Source organism: Uloborus diversus, chromosome 7, assembly GCF_026930045.1.
Source record: "Uloborus diversus isolate 005 chromosome 7, Udiv.v.3.1, whole genome shotgun sequence".
In the NCBI taxonomy this organism is placed as follows: domain Eukaryota; kingdom Metazoa; phylum Arthropoda; class Arachnida; order Araneae; family Uloboridae; genus Uloborus; species Uloborus diversus.
Genome location: NC_072737.1, coordinates 21,729,886 through 21,753,451, shown reverse-complemented (window position 1 = coordinate 21,753,451; position 23,566 = coordinate 21,729,886). Strand labels below are relative to the sequence as shown.

The 23,566-nt window shown below is 32.1% G+C and overlaps 1 protein-coding gene across 1 annotated transcript in view; it reads left to right on the top strand.

Moving 5' to 3' along the window:
* LOC129225963 (nephrin-like) overlaps positions 1-23,566 on the top strand; it is a 293,822-nt gene that overhangs the window by 249,919 nt on the left and 20,337 nt on the right. Inside the window, exons 5-7 of the mRNA XM_054860528.1 lie at positions 1,222-1,521; positions 6,260-6,550; positions 7,855-8,142. Coding sequence (XP_054716503.1) covers positions 1,222-1,521; positions 6,260-6,550; positions 7,855-8,142 — 879 coding nt within the window. The remainder of the gene's footprint in view (positions 1-1,221; positions 1,522-6,259; positions 6,551-7,854; positions 8,143-23,566) is intronic.

Below are 23,566 nucleotides of genomic sequence, written 5' to 3'. Positions count from 1 at the left end.
ACACAACAAAATCATGATGAAACTGTATCGTCACAAAACAGGAAAGATATTTTTTAATAGTTAATTTGATCGAATTGATAAAAATCAGTGAAGTGGCTATTCTGAAAAAAACCAAATCTATGATTGATTGCGAAAAAAAAATGCAATTATTTCACAGAAAAGTCTTGATGGCTCTCCCAACCCGTGAAAGTGGCTTTGAATTGTGGTGAAAAGGATTTATTCACTTCGGGATGTAAAGAACTGCAGACCCTTGAAGATAACTAATTTAGAAAGTAATCAATTGAACGCAAAGAAAAATAGAGTCCCACAAGATTAACGGTGAAAGTTTTGTTTTTTTAAAGGCAATGGGAAATCTTGTTTTCAGCGACTAAATGGAAACTTAAACAAAAGAACCGGTAGATATAATGGCCACTAAGATATCAAGAAAGAAGTTTGTTTCGTAAATGTATTAAGGGTGGCAATAATGATGAATAGGAATAAAAGGTAATGCATTGCACTAATTGTGTTGTGCAATATGTTATACCACCGTGGCAATAACTGATCATAGATTGCATGCAGATTTAATTCCATTTTAAGTGAACCACGTTAATTTCTAATTTTTAAGTGAATAATTCGCAACTTTTATATTAAATATCAAAGCATTAAAACTGTTGACACGCTTATAATAATATGAAATCTTTCACATTCAAGAAATAAGAAGACGCTATTTAGACAAAAATAAAGCCATGTTTGTTAACTAAGTACAATGCAAACAATCATGAAAGCAATTTGGTTTTGCGACAAGTTGAAATGCCTTCATTACGAGTTAAATGCATTTTTTTTGAACTTTTAGAAGGTGTTAATAAGCTGGATTTTCTGACAACTGCATTATGCAGGTATCACAATTTGTATCAAAAATGTTTTAAACTGGTTATTAATGCTGTGAGATTCGTGTACATTTTGTACAAGTTCTTTATCTTGTGCTAACTTTATTTGGTGCAATTACCTTATAACTGGATTTTCTATAAACATGCCGAGGCTTGACAGAATCGGAACTTTGGAAGAGTTGAGTAGTAGTGGTATGTATGTATTATTTTATTCTCTTTTGGACGCCAGTTTTTGGGGTTTTTCCTTTTGGAGAAATCGAGAAGGTCTTTGTAACCTATCGAGTCTTGAAATTTGGGAAACATGTAATTTGGCAAACGTGCTTATAACACAATATTTTCTGTTTTTTCCTTACAGTGAGGCCTCTGGAAGTTAAGATCGCAGCACCGCACTATCCTCTAACTGCAGGGACAAGAAAACAAATTATTTGCGAAACAACTGGCTCCAGACCTCGTGCAACGTTAACTTGGTGGTTGGACGGCAAAAAAATTGGCGCTGGTACCACAGACACCGTATCCGATGGTGGAAATTTGACTGTTAGCACATTACACCTTGTCCCGACCCCAGACGATGATGGCAAAATTCTGTCTTGCAGAGCTGAGAATGCTGCTCTTCCGAATGCTGCTATCGAGGATGAATGGACTGTGAGAGTTAACTGTGAGTAAAAACCAGTTTTGAGAAAAAAATGCAATGCATACTTGTTAATAGTCTGGTAATAATTGAGTAAGATGTATGCAATTCATTGCATTAGATATGCATTCATTTATCCTATCCATATTGCAAAAAAAGTCGGCTTATAGTGGGAATTTTAAAATATCCTCATCGGTTGGAAAGTTTCTTTGCTGGTAGGATTATGGAAGTACTTTTTACCAAGTTCGTAGCAGGGACAGTTCAGAAGAGATACTGGTCAGCTTCAGAGTTTAATACAAATTGTTGCTATCGAAACTTCATACATAAAGTAATAAGTCGAGTCATTGCATTTCCCTTACATCCACGTGTATTCCTAAAAAACAGCCTCTAGTTTTAGAATATCAAAATTTCATGAATTTTCTTAACACACTGTTAACACTTTAGCTACCAATATTGATTCCAATGAAGTGAAAATAAGCCGATATCTTTTTCGTAAAAGGCAAATACAAGTTCGTTACAAAGAAAAACTATGTGTTTTTCTACCCTGTAGGTGCGACTTAATAGATGAATGTACAAAAAATAATGTAAATAAACTAATTTCAATTTATTACACAAAAAATAGTTTTTTTTAACGTTTTTGCAAAGTATCTCAATGCTTTATATAAAGCAGATAGTACCTTTTAACTCAAAATTTATCAATGTTACGCTAAAACTCATGTCAACCAATATAATCTCCATTCAACTATTTTTAAAATGAAACATTTTGTTTGTTTTTGAAAATGTTGTTTTTTTTAGAGATGACACATTTTGCATATTACAAGCTATCTAAGTCATTTTAGAAAGAACGTACATTAGTTTTTATTCGTATGGTTATAGTGTTATTGGGAGGAACTTGTAATACGAAATCATGCGAAGTGTTTTTTAATGAACTGTGTTGCCAAATATAAGAATTGTATACACATTAATGATATGTACGCGTATGTTTGTACGTCTCTGTGATTATGAGTGAGTGGTGTTATACATAAGTTTAAGAGAAAAATCCAAATACATAATAGAAAATTCACGATCCTTAAAGAATAACAGTTATTTTGGGAGGGAAAGTCATGTATTTACTTTATACATGCACTCATAATTGATCTATTTTAGTTATTTTCAAGTAAGACTTTTGAGAATAGTTTACACGTATCTAATGTGTATTTCTTATGTCGAACGGATATTTTTATTTGCCGCAAATGTCGTGTTGTTTGTACCAATGTGAAATATTTATTCTATGTTATTTCTTTTTTCTTGTTGAAACAAACAAAAAAAAAAATGAACAGAGAATAAAAGCGAGAGAGAAGCGTGGCAAATCAGAAATAACTCTCGCGCACACAGTTCGAAACAAAAACATGACCAAATCAACGATTGAAAGCAAATAAATGGCCAGTTCATTTCCCAAAAGCAATAGCTGCCATTTAGATTGCAATTTGAGTCAAACCTTTGGCAACAGATTATTTGAGCTGATGAATTATTTACTCAATAATTTTCTTCAACTACGGAAATTGGTATATGACATTTTCGTTAATAGAATAAAAGAAAATGTTATACCAGACCGAAATCAGAAATTATCTCTTTTCACTGCGGTTTTTAGAGCAAGACCTTTTCTTTTCGTTTCTTTTCATTTCACAAATGAAAATTGCTTTGGAAATAGTTTTCTAGAGAATGAAGTTAAAGTCGTATAAAGTAATAATGTGAGTTTCCTCGAACGTCTCCGTAGAATTGAACTTCGAAGGAAATCATTTCAAAACATATAATTTTGCTTTTTTCAACATTGTATCACAATTTTTTTGTTTATAATTTGTAGGAGACTAAAATTGTTTTATTTTTCTTGAACTTTTAACAGTAAAAGCAAAACTTTAGATAGGAAATTGAAGTGTTGTATAAGCTGTGTAAATTGATCACTTGCAGTACGTTATTTTTAGTGGTCAACCTAGACAGTTGGTCAACTAATAGATGTAGATCTGTATAATATAGGAGTAATTACGTACGTGGAAAAATCAGTAAACTGAGGTAAGTGGTCAACTTACAATTGTAGTCAACTTTGCGAGTTTTACTGTGTTTTGAACCTATTTCTTTTTGTACCTACTTTTTAGGTCTTTAAATACATCAGTTAAAATGTTTCCCGAAAAACTTTTGCTTACATCCCCAAATATTGCTGCTTGTTTTCAGCTATTAAAAAATCATGATAGTCATTGTCGGGGGTTTTTTTCATTTAAAAATGATAGTAGGCTTTATTCAAACTAAGTTTTTAAAATAAAAAATATATATATGGAGAGAAAACAACGCAATGAAAGTGATGTTGGTGTTTTTGATCGACGTACTTTACGAGCTATGTTTGGAAGAACATAGGTTGATATTGTTGAAAAGAGAGGCTCTAACCTAGACCTTTACCGTTCTGTGAATTGAACCAGATCTAGTCAAATTAATTTTAAAAAAACAATGATTTAAAAGGGCAGGCTACCATGATATTAGATTAATAGTGAGAGTGAAGCACATACTTTTGGCCTTTGATACTTTGGCTTAAGTCTAGAATTAAGGGTTGACCTAACCGTAGATAGGTTGATTGCCTACATATAGATGTCTGGGAAACAGTAGCAAAGGAAAAAGAGCTGGATTAACATTTTAAGAAGAACAGTGCTAATCTGGGGTTATCGTACAACTAAAGAAGCGTATTAGAAAATTTACAATTAGAGCTTTATAGAATCACACTCTTATAGCGGTTTCATAGTTTTTCAAAAGCTAATGAAATTGAAGTTTATTTAAGAAATAGATTTAAATTTTGGAAAAAAATATTTTGATTACAGTTTCTTGATGTACGAATCAACTTAGATAATATTCAGTAATTTACCTGTATAAAAGCTAATGTAAATTACTAAATATACCTGCCTCGCCTTCAATCTTCGAGTTGAACCGAACCATTGTTTCGGTCACTCGTCTGGTCAGTGCTAATTCTGTATTAGCTACCAGTCTGTTCGCCACTCCAGGCTTCCTTAAGAGGTTTTCCACCTCCAGCTCAGTCACTCCTATGCCGGGCTGATAAGTGCTAATAAGCAAGAAACTGCAGTCCTCGGCTGGAATTGACTGAGGTGGCGGTGTATTTCATGAACTTAGATTATAGCTTTTTGCACAAAATACTGAATTTGTGGAAAATAAATATTTGATGAGCTAATCGTAATTGGTTCATTAACTACGCAGTTGTAGATTTTCTGTATGCCGAAAGAAGTGTTTCAAACCATAAATTTAATTGCGACATTGCATGTTTTTTTTTTTTTTTTTCTTTTCAAGCAAAGTCAGTTATTGGTTTCTTAATTAATTATTTCTTCTTACTGCTCTTGAATTGATCATTCATTTTGAAGGAGATTCTTGTCCCTTGTCTTATTTAATGCTTTCCATTTGAAAAATCTATAAATTCAGGAATATGTATGAAATAATTTGAATCTTGGGTTCTCCAAAGATCAATTGAATCGAAGCGTATTCAAATTAATTAAAAATAATTATTATTTTCAAACAACGGTGCAATTAAAATTAGGAACAATGATCCCAGGAGCTAGTAATTTTGTTGTTAAATAAAAAATAAGTTTAATCAAAAGTAATCGTAAAAAGAGAAAAGAAAAATGAATGAAATATTTTTCAATCATTGTTATACAGTGAGTCTAAACAAAGTATTTCATGTACATTAATTGGGATTATAGTTTTGGAAATTAATATTGAATTGATATTTTTATCTTTCCTAGATCTTCAGCCTCGATAACTTCATTAATTACGACAGAATTATTTTTGGATTTCTTAGATTATACAGTTTAAACTTAACTGCTGATGTACCCTAAATGTTATTACTTTTAATGTATTTTCAAATTAATGATTAGATTACTATTACATAGCTTTTAATACGGACGTAAGACATGCAGTCAAAACACAATAGTACTCTACAGTCATCCTTGGCTAACTGGTGCCTCTAGAAGGTTCTACGAGCGATCTATTTATTTATTTGAATCCCACCAATCATGACCGTACCAATCCTGGTGAGGGTTTAACCGGATGTGGTGATTGGGGGAACAGAAAAGGTCTCGAGTGATCGAGCACTCCTTGGAACAATTTTGATACATACAGAAACCAATCTAAAGAACTTCAGAAAAATAACCTTGGTGTTGCCTAAAACATGCCGTATGCGTCCCCAAATCTCTTAAATGTTTTTCTGATGATGACACCATTCGATCCATTAGATTTTACAAATTTTCATTTTTTAAATGTCTTACGGCACCATTTGTGGGAGGAGTATCAAAGAAATGTGAGCTTATATATAAATCTAGAAGTAAGATTTTTTTCTTTTAATTTTAAAAATATACGTATATGGAAGGTAAAGTATTGCTCCCAGTGTATTCAGGATAAATAAGTCACAGTTTTTCATCAAAAAAAGGCCATAAAAGACACAAAACATTTATTTTAGGAGATTTCCTTCAAAACGCTGAAGGTGACGACATTTCAGTAAGTGCAACACGAATGATAGCCTGACCAGTATGTGACTTGCAATAAACCATTTGATCACATCCCTTACTCCAAAACCCATTGTCTCCAATCACATTCTCCGAAATAAATATTTTAACCCCCTTCAACCGGTCCCATAGATTTCACTGCGATTTATCTTTTTCAGTTTCCTCAGAAAGCAATAAAATAAATCAGAATTCATTCCTCCCTATCCCCGTTTAATCTGACATTTCCCTTCTAGATGCTCCCATCATCCACCTTGCCCTCGGAGCGTCCATCAGCCTGTCAAACATCAAAGAAGGGAGCGACGTCTACTTGGAGTGCAACATCCGCGCCAATCCGTGGGTGAATGACGTGGTTTGGCAGTTTGAGGATCATTACGTGTCAAGCAATAAGTCAGCGGGAGTGATTATTAGCAACCAGACTCTGGTACTGCAGAGCGTCAGGAGGGAGCACAGAGGGAGGTATCGGTGCCTGGCTGGGAATTCGGAAGGAAACAGTGTCAGCGACTACTTGCATTTGCTTGTTCAGTGTGAGTTGCATGGAATTGTTTGCTTCTTTAGAATGAATCTGTTAAGGATTCATTTCATTGTGATGAAAAGCAGGCACAAATTTTCAATAAGATGCTTCTTCAATTTGTCTAGCTGGGGGAGGGGAACGAATGTTTCATTTTAGAATGAGAAAAATTTCTTTTTTTGAATTAATGCCAAGTCTCGCGATTTTAGTTAATGTTTATTACTACTTTTTAAGTGCATTGTTATTTGTTAGCACAAAAATAAAAGAAATAACTATTGTTTTTATTCGTTAAAAACAAAAAAGAAATTATTTTAAATTGAAATTATTAAACAAAAGAAAGAGAAAAACGTTACATTTAGGTCCACACCCAAGTCAGAGCTTTTCAGCGCATATCTATACCAAATCAATGACACTATGAACATTTATGAATTGATGTAACAGTCGAAGTATACACCTTATATTTCAAAAATTGTCTCTACTGTTATATGACTTCAGTATAATTAGGATCGAAACATATTTAAGAAAAGAGAAACTAGCTTAAATTTGCCTAAAACGCAGGACTGTGGAGTCGGAGTCGGACTGATTTTGGGATAAAGGTCTCACAGTCAACAGTTGAAGGATTGAAATTTCAAGAGTCGTATTCATTCATTTTCCCTCATAATCCACAGCTTGCGCCTTGGTGCGCAGTTGTAGAAACTTAGCAACATGTTGTTCGTTACTGTTGCTTACGGTATAGATCTCGTATAGCTCCCTAAATTATTCACTCAGAGTAGATAAAGCCTTTTTAGGACACTTATCAAGATAATATAACATAAATTCCTATTAGTTTTTTTAGATTTAGTATGTCTTAATTGTTTAATCATTAATTGATTAATAATGTTGTATGTCTTAATTGTTAATTAATTAATTGTTTAAACTAGAAAATTGTGACTCAATACAACTAAGTTTTCATTAAGACTTCGAACGACAGTAATAACAAAGATATAGCCCCTTGGTAAAAACGTACACTTTATGGGGCTGGTTGGAAAGTGATGTCAATCTATTTTCCGTTGTAACTGAACTACTTGCATCATACTGCTCCTTAGACGTATGATTAGCTTTCACAAGTATCATAGAAAATAGATAACTTTCGTTATACTATTTAAAAATACTTTAATGTCTTTAAATCGATCATTTATATCAGAGAAGCGGAAAAGAGCCGTTATAACACACACTATATATTTAATATACCAAGCAAATACTTGCCTATCAAATATTTCATTCTTTTGAACAATATACGCAGTTTCCATAAATAAATCTTCTTTTCAAACTTTGGTTTAGATGCACCTGTCTGCAAGCATTCCGAACCAAAAGTTTATGGCGTGGCAAGAACAGAGATAGTCAACGTAACGTGCGAAGTAGAGGCTGACCCTAGTGATGTCAACTTCCGGTGGGCTCTGAATAACACTTTGGAAGTCGTCAATTTGCAAAAATGGTGGAGTGAAGGCTCTAGAAGTGTTCTGAGCTATACGCCGAGGACATTGGCAGGTTATGGTCTTCTCTTGTGTTGGGGTAGTAATGCCATTGGTGGACAGAGGGATCCATGCGTTGCCAAGATTATTCCAGCTGGTGAGTATTTTTTCTTTTTTCTCAACAAATGGAGTTTTGAAGTAAATGAAGTTGTCATCTTCAGAATCTTTGCAATATCTGTCACCAGTTCTGTCCTCAAATACATACGATAGCTTCTTTTTTTTACATTATGTGCCATAAAAGATGCATTGAGGACGTCTTGAAGAAATATGATGAATCATAATGAATTCACTAGACATATTTGTACTTGACCTTAGATATACATAAAAGGGAGTGCTCAAAAAATTAATGACCACGTTAAGAACCACTCACAGACCATTACTGGAATTTTGTGCTGCTTGCAATAATTTATTTTTGCTTAGAACAAACTACAGGCAATTTCCTCGTATTTTTTGAACTATGAAAAAAAATGAAGCATCCTGCTCGCGCCGCTATGAAATATGATGAAACCACAAATAAACACCTTTTGTTTTTTTAAGTGTCCATTTTTAGGTTTCATAATCATCAAGATAGAGAAAATATCAGTAAAGTCACTCATCTTGATAATCAGGATGGTCAGGTAAAATGGTTCTACCAACAACCGTGTTATCAGAACATAACCTATTTGTGTATCACGTTTGATATAAAAATCTTCAATCACTTTTTTAATGCATTCTTTATAATGTTATGGATCCATTTATAACTAATGAAGTAGAAAATTCCAATAATTAATAAAAATAGATGTAAGTTTTCTTGAAATAGCGTTTTCATTAAAATTATAAAACATGAAAAAGGGGTTTTCAGGCAAAAAAGTACATTAGGTTAGAACTAGATAGCATTAGTATTTTGCATTTGAGATAAAATTTATATTTGTTAAGATGAGCACAACTTTAACTTTTTTCGTTACCGATTTTTATACCCTTCCGTAACTGTTAATACCTTTATCCATGCTAATGTTCACTATTTACTTTTAGTTCAACGTATATGTTTTGCAATTTTCATGACAAAATCTTTATTTTTATAATAATAACATGCACATTATTCACAGAGAAACTCATAGAGTGTTTCATAATTATACAAAACAATTATCGTTACCTCTTAGTCTGGTTTTAAGCAATGCATTGCAGTTCCAACAAAATAGACAAATCGCATTTAATTCAATTAACTAACCTTTCCATTAACCCCTATTGGACAAGGGAAGTTCCGGAAACGCCTCCTTGAAGGACGGAATTCGAATCGCTCCTTAAAGACCAATGATTTATTTTGCTACAGCTAAGGAATGAGCTTTCTGAAGAATGATTAATTATCTGTCTTTTGATTGCATAAGATAAGGAAGTGCATATAAGTGTTTCTTAAACATAAAGTAAATGCCTAAAATAAAACAAAAAAAATATATGTTGATTAAACTGTATATTTTTATGTAAAAACATATTTACAACACGTGTCAGAGTTAGGACATTAAAATGTTATTATCAAGAAGATCAATATTTGTCCCTTGCTGTGGGGAAAGATAAGGTTTTTTTCCGGAATTACCCTTTATTTATGAAAGGGTAATGTAGTATTACGTAGAGAAGTGTTTTTAATACAAAATATTACAGCCACTTGTGACTTCTTTAGTATAGGAAAAACTGTTGCATTTATTATTTCATGATTAAAAAGAATATACTAAATTTAAACTGCCATTTAAAAGAATGTACCAGCCAGGATTTGGCGATGGAACTCTGATTACAATTAAAAATAGATACATGCATGGAAGTATTTTTAATACAAAATGCCGCAGCCACTGCTATCTTCTTTTGTGAAGAAAAAACCGTTGCATTTATTGCTTAAGGATAAAAAAATACTAAATTTAAACTGCCAATTATAAGAATGTACCAGCCAGGGATTGGTGATTTATCTCAAAATTTTAATTAATAATTGATACAGACACAGATTGCAAGGAGTCGTAACGTCGAAGATAACTGTTGATTGCAAATCAGTTGAAGCTAAATGGATAATTTGGAGAATAGATATCTGAAGTAGAAGAGCCATTAGTTTGTGCTTGTTTAACCTTGCTGTATGGCGATAAAATTTGTGCTGTTATACTTATAGTTATTTAACTTTTTTTCTGGCTGCTATTAAAAATAAGCTATTTACTAATTTATTTCTAAAATGTCCAAGGATTTTGTTGCATAAATATTTCGATTCCCTAAGTTACATATGGCCCATTCTTCAAAAAGTAATTTTTCTGTCACACGCCTTTTACAGTAAACACTTTAAGGAATAATTCATTTAACAATGAAAATATTTAAACCAGCCAACACTTTTTAATAATTTTTATTTTATTATAATTTTGCTTCGTATCATGTAAATTCTCACCTCTATGGCATGTCACACACTTGGTTTGACTGTTAATGCTGCTTAATAACTTGATTAATAATATATATATATATATATATATATATATATCACAACTGTCTTAAATACTAATTGTTAAAGTATATATATATATATTTTTATTATTATCTTTTAGGTAAAATGATTATATTCTTTTAGCTACTCTTGCGTTCGGTAAAATTAGAGTCCTTATTTGTGCTGCTGAAATTCGTTTTCTTTCTTTTTTTAATCCTCATTCCACCTTGACAACGGATGGTTTTCTTTATAATAACACAAGAACTCCAGTGGCGATAAAGAAAATTTCTTATTCAGTTTTTTTTTCTTTGTAACAAAATAATACGCAGGTTACTCTATGCCCTTGAGCACCTTTTTAGCACATTGAGCACCTTTTTTGTTTCAACTTTTATGATCAAATGAACTGGAATATGTAAGGTCAGTATGTTTTAACGTGAAATTGAAATTCACTGTAAAATGTTGGAATAAAAAACTAAAAGTGAGACTGATAGGCTCTGCGATCTCTTAATCCTTCAGCATGATTCGCTGCAAAACTCCCTCTGTACACTTTATCTATAGGAGTTGTTTAAGAGAAAATGTCTGTGTAATTTCAAAAGTGCAGGTTAACATTTTTCTGGTTCCATGTGTAATTTCTTGGTGAAATATTCAAAATCAAATGAATATATGTAACTGTCAAGAAGCTGCAAGTTTGCGCATCAAGCCTAAGGCACAACTTCAAGAAAATATTCAAGACCCGCCCTTGACATTTATAGCTATTCCTCTCATGAGCTCAATACAAGGGCAGAGCTACATTCTCTGGATGCCGTGGCTTGGTTGAATTATTTTCTTGTAACTGCTAGGTGCAAGGGGGTCTCTAGAATACATGCCATGTATGTAAGAGATTCCTTTTGAAACGTCAGTAGCATTTCTTACGGATTCTGTTATACAAATATATTAGGCTCAGGCTGTATTGACAGCAGAAAATATGACGTTTAGTAGGGTAACGGCACCAGTAACAGACATGTTTAAGACATCGCCCTCAGGTTAACTCAGTTTTTTGAGCCTTTTAATGTCTTCAGACTTTTTAAACTATTTTTCTCTCAGACAACTACATCTCATCTAACGTTTGGCTGCTTCTGGATACACTGTATTCGTTAATTATTTTTTTCATTTGCTCAATTTCGAAAAAAGATCCGACCCCCAGTAACAGACAGTGAAAAACCTGATGATGCACAGTAACATATTGGATGTGGAAAAGATGAGTAATTGGACAAAATCCCTTTTTTCTATTCAAAATGTGCAAAAGTTATTTCTTTTGAGAATTAAAGTCTTATTAAATTCAAATGAACAAGAAACACCAGCTGACCTTGACGTGGCAGTTCATATCCTTACACCAAAAGCTTATAAGTATCAACTGACTGTGACATCTTCCAGAACGATGTAGCCTCGCAAATGCCTAGATTTGTCTCCGAGTTCTTTTGTGGACTTGCGTTTGATGAGTTACCGACGGCCCGCCCTTGACTTGTGGACGACAGCGTGTTTTGTGCGGCTGAGTTTGGAGACACACCTGATGAATAGGACAGACGGGATGGCACCGGGCTGAGAGTTTACCAAATTGGCATGTCGAGTACCTGTTGACAGCCGCTGAACACCCGGTTCTTGATCTTGACTGCCAGCGCAGACATGGATGAGGACTAAAATGCAAATGAGGCGCAAGTTTACCCTCGAATCCGAGTCTCATTTTCCGCTGCATCCCACTCTTTTTTTAAAACACGTATGATGATCCAGCCAATTGGAAATTTTAAGGGGGCTTAGTCTACAGGCCTTTTCTCTTCTAGAGACTCTTAAAGAAAATCTGGCTTCGACAGATCGCTGTAGGACTGTGAACTGTAATGTTCTGTTTTGTAGCATCTCCGGTTTCTGAAAAAATGGTGACTTTGATATGCACATCAGAGGCAACTGTGTTTGCCAATGTACAATTGTAACCCTTCAATGTACCTTTTAATTTTTTATCAATCATTTTTATTTTATTTCATTTTTGTAAATATTTTTTTTTTTGTTTAAAATTTAAAAGGTTCTTAGTCCATGTTTTCAGTTGTGGTGTTTTTGATTGAAAATAGCTCAGCATGTTTAAGCCGATGCTACTGTGGACCACAGACGTCCCATGACTCATAAAAATCACTTTCATAACACTAGATGGTGGTAGCGTGTTCATAGGTCCAAGCAACATCAGTTTTTCTCCCTAAAATTCTTAATATTTGCACCCAAACATGACTGTTTGTTACTGGACCCTAGTCTGTTACTTTTTTTTTTTTTTCGATCGAAGTAAATTTTTATGTTTGTAAAGTTCAGTTCAATTTTTAAATTTCAAATCAATCGTTCCTTTTACACGAATTAATTCTCTTATGCTCTCATTCATTACAAGACAAACGGTTATGTTCATTGACTGTTGCAATATTTTTCTTCGTTTGAGGAAAAAAAAATATATATATTTTTCGTACGAAGCATTTTAATCATCAGCTACCTGTCTTTTTTAACGTCATTATAACGCGAGACATTGTTATTATTAAAGACGTATTTTTTGAAGCCTTGTTTATTAAATCAGGATGTATTCTCTAATATTTTTAGTTAAAAATATTTAGTACTAAGCAATTTATTCGGGGTGCTTCGCATCCTATTTGCATTTTGGCGAAACGGGAGATTCAGACATACTGAAAATAATTACAAGTTTCCGTAAACTATCACATCAGATCATTAAATGCATATAATCCAGCCTCTTCAAATGTCAGTGAACGCTATAACTTGACTTTAGGAAAAGGGCGCCATCGTTAGAAGTGATTTAATCTGACACGATGAATAATGGATGGGGATTATTCTTGATCTTCGGTCGAATTTCGAAAATATACTGTTTTAAAGGGGCAGAGATTGAATTTTAAATCTGAGTTTTAAAATAGCTGTGATTTTGGTAGGAGCATATAGGGGCTGAATGTAGCTATTTCACCAGAATATATTGGGATTTGTATTGGAATAATTATTAGATTTAATTTTTACTCATAGTACCTAATATTCGAAGCAATTATATTTTAGACCCTTAAAAAGACGATAAGTATATAAATGAAAAAAATGCTCTTTAAACATGAAATAATTACAATTTCGTACAATAATATAATTTGACATGACACAAAATTTATTGATGCAATTTTTAGACATCGATAATTTCCATCTGTTATTTGATTAATTTAAGTATACGAGCAATCTTTGGTGGTTCTTTTGGAGTAATGAACCACCCCTCTGTCCTCAAAAATATTCTACTTCCATTACCACTTTAAAGCCATTGTAGAAAACTCGAAACAAATATTTGACCCACTGTCGAATACTAAAGGTCCCCAGTCCAATCATTGGTAGTTACGGTTATAAGAAACGAATTAGCGTAGACAATATTAAAAATTAAAAAAAAAAAGAGCTGATGTGTGCATCACAGTTGACTTCCTTATATTCCAATTTAATGTCATTTTCTCATTATTGGCAGTTTTAATGTGATTCAATAATTTACTCTCTAAATAACACCAACGTGGCCAAATTAAAAACCTGATTTAAAAAAAAAAAATTAAAAAATCGCCAAATTTGTCGCCAAGGTGGCGACAAAACTTGGCGACCAAAAGACTGGCGATAGATCGCCAAGTGTCCGCCAAATTATAACACCACTTGAGTTTACATCGAAATTCACAATGATTTTCCCCCAAAAAGGGGTAAAAGACCCCCTTTGGAGCATCCGAATGCAACCAAAAAGAAAGGTGCACAACTAGACCCCACTACGGAGTCTAAATACCAAATTTCAACTTTCTAGGACATTCTGTTCTTGAGTTATGCGCACATACTTACGTACATACAGACGCCACGAGAAAACTCGTTGTAATTAACTCGGGGATTGTCAAAATGGATATTTCGGGTGCCTGTATGTTCCTAGGCATATATCCACGTGTGGTCGGGTTAAAAAATAAACTCAACATTCATTCGGGAGTGAGCAAAACGGAAATTAAGGACGATTTCTGAGTAAAAATTTTTTCGTGAATAAAATACTTACTTTTTTGTAAAAGGAAGTAAAAACAAGTCTAAAAATTAAAATTACTCAAAAAAAATGCACATACGTACTTTTGATAACATTTAAAACATTTAAACAAAAAAGATGTCAACTTATGATTTATTTAAAAGCCCACAGTTAACAGCAAATAAAAAATAAATGATCAGAACACAAGTGAAACATATCATGACAGTAAGGAATTAGCAAGCAACTAATGACAGTTAAAGTTTAGAAAACAATCTTTTAAACTAAAATATTTGCTAGCGACCAATATGAGTAGCAAACTCCATAAATAGTTTGATAGGAAGTACAGGAACTATTAATTTGATATGATGAAGAAAAAAAAAATTCAGAAAAATCGTTGCACGCTTTTTAAAAAAAGCACAAATAGCAATTTAAAACGTTTAATTATTCAATGATTCATTTTGCTGCTTTTATTTTCACTGGCTCTTTGCAACTCTGTGAATTGAATTGACTTTTCAGCTGTTGAGTTACTTTACTTTAATATGCTTACATTGTTTTTCAATGAGATTAAAACTAACCCAAAAATAAATTATTTTGAAACTTGTGTTTTCAGCGTTGTTGGGTATATTTTTCAACTGTTCAGCACATATGTTCATCCTTTTTTTTTTTTTTTTTTGAATTTCTTTTGAAGAATGACCGAATAATCTTTTTTATTTTGCGCATAAAAATAAAGAGTTTTTGGAGTGGGAGTGGCCGCAACTTGCAAGCGTAGTGGAATAATTTCAAGTTTACAGTATATGTATCATCTTGGAACATATAAGTTTTGCTTGATACCATAATATCATAATCGCGTGATTATACTGATAGTTCTTTCATTTTTTAGATAATTCAGCAAATTAAACTGAATAATTAGTAAATAGTAAAAATAGTATAAATTAATTCTTAAAATCAAACCCTAGAGAAAAATAAGAGCTGTAACATTTTGCTTTATGTTAAACCCGTTATTTCTCTAACAGTGAAAATAATTCGTCCCATAATTTGAAAACTAATGCGATGAAACAATATCTGACCTTAATTTTAAAGTAAAGAACATACATTGCCTTAGATGAACCTGTTAATAACTAAATAAATATCATACGAGGGAAGGGAATGCTTTAATGTGATTTGCATGATTTGTAATTATTAGCTTTAGAAGAAAGTACGATTTCAAAAAAAAAAAAAGAAACAGTTATTTTTTACGACGGCAATTTGAAAAATTGAGTAATTGTTTAATGAATAAGTTTCAAACTTTCTAAGATCCAATACTTAACTCGTCCTTTTCTCTCCACGGAAACCGATCGAAGAATGTTCTTTTAGAGTAGAGTTAAATTGTATCATTAGATCACTCGAGACCTGCTTTCGGCCACGCCCAAATCGAAATGAGAAAGCTCCTGTCGTATTCTTTTCGAAACAAAATACCTCATTAGTGGTGATTAGGACTTGTAATGAGCAATTTGTTCAGACTTTGACCTGACCATTTCAATTTATGTTATCGAAGTTCAAACGGGAACTTTCATTAGGGATGATTAAATGTGAGGTTTGGTTGACGCTAATTTACTCTTTAAAATATAATTTCGAAAATCTAGTAAACTATTTTCTAAGAAATGTAGTTTGAGCGAAATGACGATGGTTAAGGTCAGAAAATTAATTTGATTTTTTGAATCAGACATACGTTATAGCAGCAAGGCTTTAGTTGCTGAGCATTAAAATGCACGTGACTGCTCCGACAACTTAACAATGTACTCGACTAGCATAAATATCTACTGTCTGACCACGGATTGTATGGAAAGACAAACATCCGTTTTACAGCCGGAAATGGACAAATCTGATTTTTTACCGATTTCAGCTTTTGCAAAAGCAGAGTTTCATTCAAATGAGCGGAATACGCGCATCAAATTTTTACTTTCCCCCCTTATTCACATAGATTCGTCTTATCTGGACGTTTGAAAATTCCATGCAATCCGTGGTTGGACAGTATGCTCAAGTCATCGAAATTTAAACGGAAGCTTTAATTTACGAGTAATTAAATGTGAGGCCTGGTTCATACTAATTTACTGTTTTAAATATAATCCTGAGGAATTCACTTTAACCAAAACAAGTTTCAATGCTTTAAAACGAATTTTCACTACTGTTTTAAAGGATACCCATAATATTGCAAGAAATGACCACACTCATTGAGCAATTGATTACACGTGTATTCTGTGAAAAATAAATGATGCAACTCAATTATATAACTATCTCAGTGTAGGCTGTGGAACACGGGCGCCCATATGCAAACTTTTAAGGGGGGGGGCTCAGATATTTTCATCATGGTTTAGCAGGATTTTTCCCCCATAGAAACCGATTGCAGTATAAATTAGAGTTATTAAAATTTGACATTTTTAGTAACTTATTCATTAATAGGCTCGAAAATAAATGTTTTTGCATATTTGCAAAGGAAAAAGTACTAAAAGCAAGGAAGTTCTTATTTCTAAGGGGGGGGGGGCTTAAGTCCCCTCTTGCCCCCCTATATGGGCGCCCTTGCTGTGGAAGGTTAAATGGAAACTTTTAATACGGATGATAAGTGTTTTGGTGTAGCTCTCTTATTTATTTAAATGTGTTTAAGAGAAATCTATTAAACTGCAGTTCCAAAAAAATAAAATTTATAAAAAAAGAACATTGCTTCATTTCGGAAAATCATTTTCTTCCTATCTTTATCACACATTTTGGAAACAAGGCTTCAAGCATTAATTTAGGCCCAGCATTTTGAGAATGCTCTACTTAAAACTATAATTTTTTTCTTTTTGAAAGTCAAACTGTAACTTCTATTAGGATTGATTAAATGTGAGTTTTGTCTGATAACTATTTCTTTCAAGTTACAATTTGGAGAATCTAATGCGCCATGGGTCCTTAGAAATGATATTTCATCAAAATAAAATATTTCTAGAAACTATTCTTTAACATAATTCTTGCAATATGCAAAAATTATCACTGCAAAACTACCAATTACGATCGTTTATTTTTCTGTGAGTTATAAATAACAACTATACTAAACACCATACTCAACAATCAATAGTGATGATAAATGTGATATTTGGTTCACTCTAATGTACTTGAGTCTAGTTATGCAAGACAAAGTTAGTGCGTAAAAATTGTTACTTAATGAATTTCATAAAAAGCAATTTTGGCTTATCTTTCGACTTTCGGACATATTATAGCAACGATGCTACAAGTATTTTGAATACAAACACTTTTTGGAATTTGTAGCTTATCAACAACTGAACTGTCGACACTAGATAAGAAAGTGAAAAGAAGCATTTATTTTCAAACATGTGTAGATCCGAAGGAGCTGCATAGTAAAGATTTTCTAGTTAACTTCTTAGTTAGAATCATCTAACTACTGATAGTTGAAAAAAAACCTAGTGCTGATGTATATATATTTGCATATGTTTATGTATTTGTTTGATGCTAATATACTGCCGGGTGCAGGTAAAGGGCAGTAACTGCATTTTTTTCATTTTTAATTTTTTTGGATTTTTGTCATCTATTGTACGTTATCTTTACTGTACAAGCTCGCTTATTCGGTTTCCGCTGAAAAAAACCCGCGAAAAAAACGTCTAATTCCAGCATTTTCCTATTGTTAGTATTGAATCCACCACACATTTCTTCAAATGTCTCGAAAATTGATTTCTGCAGATACTGCCGTTTACCTGCACAAGGCAGTATACCTCAGTCTAGTTATCAAAAATAAAGTTAAATGGTAACTAAAACGTAATCAATAAAAATGTGTATCAACAAACAAATTTCGAAACTTATAATAAAATCGAATTCATTAATGTTTCCCACAAAAATAAATTACTTTGTAAGAAAAAATAATACTATTACGCTAATCTTCAAATTTTAATGTTTTCAAAATAATATAATATATAATAATAACAATAATAATAATACATACCAACATCGCTATGTTACACAACCATGATCCAGCTGCATTTATTCGCAATATATTTTATTATTTATTCTTTCTTGAATTCCCGCCGCCATTTTTCCGCTTGAAAAGCGTCACTTCTTTTATTTTTTACTTTGTTTTTGTTGACTTCTCTGCCATTAATGCATGGATTTCTGTTAAGATATCCTCAACCTTGTCATTCCACGCTAACGTTTATCTAGTTTCCAGGAAAGTTACGACATCGCACAAAGTTATTCCATACGCCAATAACTACTCCCTCCTTAACACATTTACCGTCACTCAGGAATGCTCTAGAATTTCCCTTCCAATAGAATACTTAGGGAAACTCTGGAACAATTCCCCGGAGAACTGGAACGGAGTTCTGAGGCCCAGCTCTCGTAAGAGAATTTACTGGGGTAATGTTCCTAGCCATTGAAGTTAACTTGACGGTTGTGGAACTAATATTTCTAGCCTATAATGGGCAAAATAAGTTAAAGGAATTGACGGAAACATAGAGAAAAGTATTTGAGATGGAAAATTATTTCAGTGCTTTTTTATTTATTTATTTTTTTAAATAATTTTTTAGTTCAAATGAATAATTAGGTAAGTCGTCCGTTTTATGCATGATGCAAAAAGAGTAAAAAAAAAATACGGAAACATAAAAAAATAATATTCGAGATTGAAAATTATTTCAGTGCATTTTTATTATTATTTTTTCAAAATTAAATTTTAAGTTCGAATGAATAATTAGGTTAGTTGTTTGTTTTTTTGCATGTATTTAAATTAAAATAAATACTATATTTTCGAAATTTAAGATAATATTCTTTGCCCTGGAAGTAAAATTGAGGGTTATAAACCAATTTTTTCCTGCTCATAATGGGTGAAAAGAAGAAAATAGAAATTGGTGATAGGATAAAAAAGTATATTTGAGATTTAAATAATTATTTCTCTGCTATAATTTTTATTTTTAACTCATTTTTAAATAGGAAAAAAATGTTTTATTAGCTAGTTCTTCTCTCTTGTGCATGTATTTCATTAAAAAACATGTCTTAAGGTTTTTTTTTTAAATAAATCTTACTGGAATAATGCTCCTTTTCGTTAAAATGAATACGACTGTTGTAAACTAATGTTTTCTGTCAATAATGAGCCAAAATAAACCAAATGATCTGACGGAAGTATGAAAAAACACTGTTGCAATTTAACTATTACTTTAGTTTTTTAAAGTTTATTGTTAAAAAAAAATACGTATTAGTTAATGTGTCTATCTTTGCGAGTACCGCAATGAAAAGTGTTTTTTTAGTTCAGAGGTTATTTCATGAAAGAAGCACGATAATATTTCCAGCAATTGAATTGACCGTGATGTTCTTGAATAAATATTTCTCATAGACAAGGTAATGAATAAACCAAATTATTTGGATGAACTATCAGGAAAAACAAAATCCATCATTATTATCTCGTGTTAATTTGTATTTAAAAATATTGAATTTTTACCCAATTTATTATTTTTGTTGTCCATTTTAGTAACAGTACAATTAATGTTTTTTTCGTCAAAGAACTTACTGAGAAAACGCCTCTAATCATTCAAAGTAATTTGACTGTTGTAAATTAAAGTCTCCCGTTAATTATGGATGAAAGAAGCTGAAGAACTATTTGTAAGTATAAATAGGAAAATTCAATTTTTTAAACTATTATCTAAGGCAATGCACCAGACTGCCCATCTAGAAACTGCAGTTTCGTTCATATTAGAGTGTGTTAGTATTTCCTACTGTTTTTTTTTATTTATTTACTAATTTTTAACATCAATAACTTTTTAGCTGATAGCACAAGTTTTGATAGTATTTCAATAAAAAGCTAAATTTCGTTTTTTTTCTTTATTTTCTTTAATTATTTTTTTCTTGAGAGCTTTTACTCGTGTAACGTTTCTTGACATTAAAGTAGTCTTGAATGTTGAAACTAATTTCACCTGCGCATAATAAACGACATAAGCAAAAGGATCTGACAAAAATATTTCTATAAATAAATAAAAAATTAGATTAATGTTCTTACTGCAGTTTTATTATTATTATTAATATTATTATTTGTTTACCGTATTATTTTCAGTCAAAAACTAGTTTAGTCTAATCTTGAATAATGAAAGAAAGAATATGGATGGCAAATTCATCCCTATTAGGGTTGCATTTGGAACTATAAAACTTCGCGCTTAACAAATTCTGAACACAAAAAAGTGCTTCCCAAAAAATTTTACGTTTAGCACTTCCATACAAATTACGAAAACGTGTACCATAAATTTTTCTTAAAATCTAACAGGAATACGAAAACAAACTTTAATTTAAACTATTTAATTTTAACGAAATGAAATAACGAGTAAAACGTATAAAATATAATTGCAAATAAAATGTTTAAATTGCTTAATTTCAACTAATGAATAGCATGTTTGAAAACGATAATTTTTAAAACTGCTTCTCTGACATCTGATGCCACTCGAAAATTCGCTCTCTCGACATTGCTAAGCACAACTGACCATGCGAAAAAGGTTCGTCTGGATCATTAATAAAGAGACCAACGTTGTAGAAACTTTAACCTAGTGGATGACTGATGATCATGGCTACAGCTTATCTTATAGGAAATTGCATTTGTGTCAATGCAAATGCATAGCTGTGTCAATTTTTCAAACTCTACTAAATACGTGTAATATCTGCTATCTACAATAGTGTGACTTGTGATTAAGCCTATGCCCCAATACATATTTCACACATTACTATTAAAAGACTACAGTAAAACCTGTCTACACCGATACTGTTGGGACCTAAAAAAATAATGTTGTAGGCAGGTTATCGTTTTACACAGTTTGATTATTTATGCTGACGTTTTTGCTAGCACGGGTTTGTTATTATAGACAGTATTGTTGTAGACAGGTTTCACTGTATTCACTACATAGTTTTCCTATATGCTAGTGCGGTGCTGTGATTAATTGTGCAAACATCATTATAACACAGTTTTCAGAAATTGAGAGTTTCACTGCAACTTACAATTGACAATAAAATAACTGAAAAATGACACACAAAATAACATGTTTATTTTTCGGATTGAATTTATTTTTTATTTACTAGAAAATCGCCTGTCAAGATATAACGGATGATAATTGCTTCTACATTTGAGCGAAGCAATTGCCTGTTAGGTGATATTTTGAAAGTTGATATTTTAACCCTAACTCCAGTGGATTAACCCTAAACTCCAGTAGGTAGCTTTCACTGATGACCACTTTTTCGTTTCTTTATTCCCCTGAAATGACACAGTCTTACTAGTAAAACTGTTACGTTACCGGATCCAGTTCAGCCATGTAGCAATAAAGCATTTTCCTGCGTATTAAACATTACTTACACATATTATCAAATTATCATGATGAGATGCGAATTCCATTGTTAATTACGTCAGGAGCGTAACTCGATCATTGGCATCAATATATGAGGATTTTTGTTTTTTTAACTGCAATAAGAAAAAAAATTGCGCAAATAGCATAACAAGAGGAAAGCAATTCTTATTGCAGCGAACGGGCGTCACAAAAAAAAAATATCCCCCCTCTCTTAACATCAGGGGTATCTATAAATGATAAAATTAGCTTTATTTTTGTCTCATAGTTCCTTAATTAATATACAAATATTTAAATAAATAAATGCGACGAATGCAGTCACATTTATAACTTTAGTACAATAAATTAAGTTACATATTGGTTTTCGTTATGGATTGAGTAAAAGGGTTACTTTTAACTAATGTACTTTCGTTGTGACTCGTTAGCACCTAAAAGTGCAAAATACTAGTTCTAGTTTTCTCGCCACAAACAATTGCATAATCCTTAACATACAAGCAGTTTCAACGAACAGCTATCCTTTTTGAAGAGGCTTCGACAGACTTTGTCTCTGCTACTTCCCCTATAGAACGTTGCGTAGATAAAAAAATATTCTTTTATAAAAAGTAGCTTTTACTTTTTCCAAAAAGAAAAAAATCCAATAATATTTAGTAATCAAACTCCAAATCCCTAGGGTCTGGTGGGGGAAAGTGGTCAATGGGGTAAAGTAGTCATACGTGTAATAAAGGGCTATAGTTTGGAAATAAATGTTCAAATGAAAGCGAAAATTTTATTTTAAGGTGAGACAGAAACTGCATTTTGAATAAAAAAATTTGCAACTGGTAAAAAGTTATTTGGTTTTAAAAAAAAATATTTTGTGGAATATGAAAAATTTAAAAATCTAAATACCTTTTTTAACTTCCTTGGGAAATTTTATCTACTAGAATTATGAACAGATTGACTGCACTGGAAGCTTCCTACATGTCTCAAGAACTCTTGCAGATTAGCCGTTAGTTGAATGTATTTTGGATAATTTTTTAGAACAATTTAAGTAAGATGGGGTAAATTGGTCATAATATTAGGCTTGACGAATATTGTTCTTCTAAAGTCACTTAATCTTTAAATATGAGGCAAATATAAATTAAATATTAATTTTACTTACTTAGTATGTATTGTTTTTGCAGTAAATTGGGTTAAATATACGAGTATATACGTATGTATACGTATATACTCGTGTAGGCACGTATATATACGTATTCATATAAATGCATCAACAAACACGTCTATGGGTATCTGCAAGTATACAGATTTGCATTCGACTATACGCGTATATACCCGCTTATACTCGTATATATACGAGCACTTATATACTATTTCTTAAAAACTAAAATGTTAGGTAAAATTATCTTTGTGTAACAAATTTGTGACCTGTTTTGCATCAGTTTCTGGCTTTGTATGCCTGTAGAGCGTTAGTAATCATACGTTCCTTACGATTCTTTGCTTCTTATCCTCCCCTCTTACACACCTTACATTTTTTTTTCAAGAGCTTGGATTCACTCTGTAAGCATACATGTATATTACCAGATATGCTCGTGTATACATGCATGTACAGCTGTATACACGTAAATGTACGTATATATATTTATACAGGTATATAATAGTGTTTACACGTAAACATACGTATATATTCCTGCTTTTATATATATATATATATATGTGTGTGTGAGTAGACTAGTACAAACACGCAGTGGATGTA